The sequence below is a fragment of the Mirounga leonina genome, unplaced genomic scaffold, assembly GCF_011800145.1.
Source record: "Mirounga leonina isolate KUSES-001 unplaced genomic scaffold, KU_Mleo_1.0 Mir_166, whole genome shotgun sequence".
Classification (NCBI taxonomy): domain Eukaryota; kingdom Metazoa; phylum Chordata; class Mammalia; order Carnivora; family Phocidae; genus Mirounga; species Mirounga leonina.
The window spans coordinates 3724118-3729363 of NW_023270418.1; the positions used below are offsets into that span (position 1 = coordinate 3724118).

Sequence of the window (5246 nt, forward strand, 5' to 3'; positions counted from 1 at the left end):
AAGGTCATTATCCCTATCCCTTTTGCTAATGCTCCCATGTTTGTGATGGGTGTGAAACATGAGAAGTATGACAACTCCCTGAAGATTATCAGCAATGCCTTGTGCATCACTGGCTGCTTGGCCACTTTGGCTAAGGCCATCCATGACAACTTTGGCATTATGACCACAGTCCATGCCATCACTGCCATCCAGAAGACCGTGGATGAGCTTTTTGGGAAGCTGTAGCATGATGGCCAAGGGGCTGCCCAGAACATCATTCCTGCTTCTATTGGTATCTCCAAGGCTATGGGCAAGGCCGTTCCTGAGCCGAATGGGAAGCTCACTGGCATGGTGTTCCATATCTCCACCCCCAAGGTGTTAGTTATGGATCTGATCTGCTGTCTGGAGAAAGCTCCCTGGAGAAGGTAGTGAAGCAGGCATCAGAGGGCCCGCTCAATGGCACTCTGGGCTACACTGACCAGGTTGTCTCCTGCAACTTTAACAGTGACACTCACTCTTCCATATTTGATGCTGGGGCTGGCATTGCTCTCAATGACCACTTTGTCAAGCTTATTTCCTGGTATGACAATGAATTGGCTACAGCATGTGGGTGGTGGACCTTATGGTCCACATGCCCTCCAAAGAGTAAGAGTCCCCAAACCCAGGGAGAGCACAAGAGGAAGAGAGGAGCCCTCAGCTGCTAGGGAGTCCTTGTCCCAACTCATTCACCCACACACTGAGAATCTCTTGGTCTGACATCTGTCTCAGACTCCCTGAAGAAGAGGAGCTTAGAGAGCCCTACCTTGTCATGTATCATCAATAAAGTACACTTTACCCAGACAAAAAGAGCGAGAGGGAGAGAGAGAGAAAAAAAGATTTAAATAATAGATGAGAATTTGATTGGAGGAGTTTTAAGGTAATTTCCCAGACCACAATTACACATTTTTCAAAGGAAAGAGAAAAAACAAAATTTAGAGTACTACATAAATTAAAAATGAGGATATCTTTTGCATTTAAGGACCTGTTAATTTTAGTGAAGTCTCTATATTATACTTACCAGGAGTCCTGGTTCTGGAAGAGGAGCAGGTCTTGCAAACCGTTTATTAAATTTCCTCTTCTCTTTCCTTAGGTTTTTCATATTCTCAATACGTTTATCTCTGGACTTTTGGAAAATTAAAAGGAAGGAAAACAAATCATACTTTTTATAACATAAAAAGTTAACATGCTTATTATATTTTGGGTCAGTGTCAATAAAAAAAATAAACACAATCAGTGGGTATGCTTTACATAGCTACATAAAAGTAGGAAAAATCTTTTTTCAAATATGTGGTTCATAGATGAAGAAAACACACTGGAGCATCTCTAGAGTTTTCGAATGAGACTTATTTACTCTTGATTCCCACTTCAACTATGGGATCTAAGGCTCATGGATATATATGTTTACTTTTATTTTAAAAGTAATGTTCATTAAAAACCCCAAAGGAATTTTCTTTGTAGAAATAAGAAAACAAAATTCATGCACATTCTTTAGTTCCTTTAAATGCTACATATGTCAAGCAGTGATTTTTATGTCCCTATTGTATGGCATCTATAAGTAGCAGAGACCTAAGGGCTCAAACTAGAATGCTTTGAAGATAATGGAGTATTAGGGTACAGAGTATATGAATAATAGAAACTTTTATCCACTTCCAGTGGGAGTGCAGTTGGTATAATTGCTTTGAAAACTATGTGGTATTACTTTATAGCAATGAAAAAATTGCTTTCTCTATGATCCATCTGTTCTATTCTTATTACACTAAAAAACAAAATATAAAGCATTTAATAATAGTCATATTATTCTAATAGTAGTCACAAGGTCCCAGAGTCCCATGAAAGATAACACTGAAGTGTCTAGATAATAGAACTTCTATCATATCAGAGACCACCACACATAAAGGAATAAGACAAAGTTACAATTTTGAAATACCCAGAATTATTTATTTAAAAATTACCTGCCTTGCAGTGACGTCTGAAGGATGTTGCCATCTTGGCCCTTCCTATATAATATGTAAAATTAAAACAAAACAAACCATAAAAAACCATGAGCAAACAAATACTAGTTATTATAATAGGAAGCCTATGCTACTGTTTTTAATTTATGTAATATATGCACATTATCTCAATTGCAGGAGGCAGGATCAGAATGAGAACATTAAGGTAAAAGTCAGGGGGGAGGATGGCAATAGTATGAGAAAAAAGAACCAGGCTTGAACCACATTACAGGGAGCATGTAGAGTACTGAGATTTATCATGAAAAGAAAGGGTATACAAGAAATCAAAAAATTATGTTTCTGCTGGTGTTTGGGGAGATTGAGGAATCCCAGCAAGTGGTATGATTTTCTGAGACACAGGGATCTTGGCTGTTCCCGTAGTTTCTAAATTGTACCTTCAATACCTCCCCCTCCCCTCATTTTGATCCAGTTGTTTAACCCAAAGACCCAGAAGCAGTCTCCTCCCCCATCCTCCCCAAAGTTGAGAAACTTATTCTGCCCCCCACTTCTGTAAACCCCATCCCACCTCTGGGGCGTATTAATGGGTCAGTCGACAGATGGTTGACTGTGCCTGGCTTCTAGAAGGCGCGTGGTGGGGCTTTTCCTCCTCCTGGGTGGGTCTTGCAGTCCAGGATCTAGTCTGTCTACTTCACCCTGGATTCCCAACCCTCAGCACCCCAACCGCCCGCATTGGCCACGATCGCGAGCGACCCTAATCGCAAGTGTCCCCAGTGCAAGGCCCCGGGCAGGGGTCGCCGAAGCGGCGTTAGGGCCGCGGAGAACTCACGGCGCTGACTTGGATGGCTTCGTCCTCCGTACAGCACAGGCACATGCTGCTTATGCTGCAGAGCCCCCCGGCGCCCCCCGCACGCACTGCGGGACCCGGACCAAGTGATGGAGGGGCACCCCCCCCAGCGCCCGGAGCCCCGCCCCGTCCCATCACAATTCTCTTTATCCTCCCCCTTGGGCCCCGCCCTTTCCCTTTGCGGTCTTCCAATCCCGTGCGGGGAGGGTCAAGTCCTTGCGGTCCTGAGCGCAACTGTAGCATTAGGGCAGGCGGGTTGCCACAATTCTAACAGCGCTCTGGCTCCAGCAAGTACAGAATACATTTCCATCGTTTCCATCGTCTCTGCCCTCTTTCAGTGCAGCCCCCTTCACTTATTAAGACTTCTCGCGTGGTTCCGCGGCCCTTCACTTCAGCCTGTCGTTCAGGGTTCCCAGTTCCGTCCCCTCATTGTTCTTCCATCACCGCTGTCGGTTGGATCCATCTATCTCTCTGCCTTCTCCCTGTCAACACCTGGGCTGCGGAAGGGGGTTTGGGGAACTGCCCCAGTGACATGTTGTACATGATCTCCAACTTAAACCGGGTCTTCACCACTGCTTCCCACCTCTTCTGTGTTTGCCTAGCTCTTTCTTTTTTGTACTCTGCAGCCCTCCCTTCAAACTGTCTCTGTTGAAATCTCTGAGCCCACAGCTCTGACTCACACGCTGAGGATGGCTCACACTTCAGGCGAGCTTATGCTCCACACTGTTCGCTGCATGTGTGTATATGAAGTCATGAACTCCTTACAACAACCCAGGAGAGAAAGAGCATGGTTATTATCGTCGGGAAAATCAGGCATTAGTATGTTAAATATCTTGCCCGAGGTTACACAATTAGAAGGTATTCTGGGACTTAAATCCACAAAGTCTGTTTCCAGGGCCTATGCTCTTTGATCTCTGTGCTCTACCACCAATTGCTTCCAGAAGCCCAGACTGGAGCTACCTCACTTCCTTCCCACCTCCAAGTTTATTGCCTTGTTTGTATCCACATTATCCTTTTCCCTGTAATCCTGTTAAATTGAAAAAGTTGTTGCCCCTCTTTTTGTCTGGAATAAATCTGTTCATTTTTGTTCCCAGGTCGTTTTCCTCCTAGAAGACTCCTCAGAGATCTTGCTCCAGATTATTCCCTCCCCTTGTTAACCTCTCTATATTCTGTTTTCTTTAAACAATTAAATACAGTGTGTTCAAATCATTCCCTCATTAAACTAATAAACCAAAGCCCTTTGAACAACTAATTTTAACTCTTCCCCATCCCCTGTATTTACAGTAAATAATCAAAAGCCCATGTCCTCTTCCTTATATCCAGTGCAGTATTTGGCTCACTGCAATCTGCTTCAATGCTTACTATCCCCATTGGTACTTGTTTCAACGTGGTCACTGGTGATCTTCCTACTAAATTCAATGGACACTTTTTACCATGTGACTTTTGCATAGTGTTAGGAACTGCAGTGAGTTCTTTTGGAAGAGTTAGGCTTAGGAAAATTAAATAATTTTGCCCACCGCTGGTGCTTGAAACCATTGACCACTTCCTTCCTGAAACTCTTCTCTCTGGGAAGAACACAACTTAGAAAAATTATGTAATCTTGCTCATGATCACAACCCAGGAACTGAATTGAAATCCTGTGCTTTCTCCACTCTCCCATGTTGCCTCAAGAACATATGTTTTGGATACTTACTATTATATATCTTGCTAGGTCCTGGGAATACAAAGATGAATAAACTGAATTACTGCCCTCAAGGAAAGTCAGATAAAAAAGCAACAATAAAATAATAAAACAGTGTGTTGGGAGTAGTAATAGGACACGTGTTGTGCAGAAATGCAGGAGCCTCTAATTCTGTCTAAAGATGAAGCTTCAAGGTAATGCCAGAATCCTTACCAGTGGAGTAGTCAAATTGGCCGCTGATATTGGTTCCATTCTTCTGATTTTCTCATCTACCTTTGCCTTCCCGGAATGATGCTTCCATGGGTGGATTCACCTGTTACCACCCCTAGTTTGTGTAATACCTCTAAAGCAGGTGCTTTAGCTTAAGGACAGAACCTGAAAGTGCATCTGGAAGTGTCTGGGCTGTACTTTAAAGGATGTACAGGAGTTTATCTGGTAGCTAAAGACGGAACAGTCCTGATGGAGGTAGCAAGCATGTCCACGTGGTAGGGGGTAGGGCTTGTGGGTTTGATGAATAAGGAACTATTGTCAAATTGTTTTCACTCTTCATTCATCACTTCTCATTGCCTTTCCTCCTCCTTTATCTGCAAAACAGACAAACAAAGCAATCCACCAGGGCTGATGTTGAAAAAAAAAACAATGATTAGCTGGATTCAGGCACCATGAGACTGCTCTAACACAGTGTTTCAGTGTTATGTCTGAGGCTTATTAGGAAGCAGGTGGTGGGACTCACAAAGCGTCCACATTCTGC

General features: G+C 43.5%; 1 protein-coding gene across 1 annotated transcript; it reads right to left on the reverse strand.

Annotated features, from left to right (window-relative positions):
- Positions 1 to 419: 419 nt before the first annotated feature.
- On the reverse strand, positions 420 to 3286 carry CCDC179 (coiled-coil domain containing 179). The gene is made up of 4 exons (XM_035013700.1): positions 2797 to 3286; positions 1971 to 2015; positions 1037 to 1141; positions 420 to 548 (listed from the first exon to the last, which is right to left on the reverse strand). Exons 1-4 carry the CDS (start codon positions 3055 to 3057, stop codon positions 420 to 422), a joined length of 540 nt encoding a protein of 179 aa, XP_034869591.1. The 5' UTR covers positions 3058 to 3286.
- Between the last annotated feature and the right edge of the window lie 1960 nt (positions 3287 to 5246).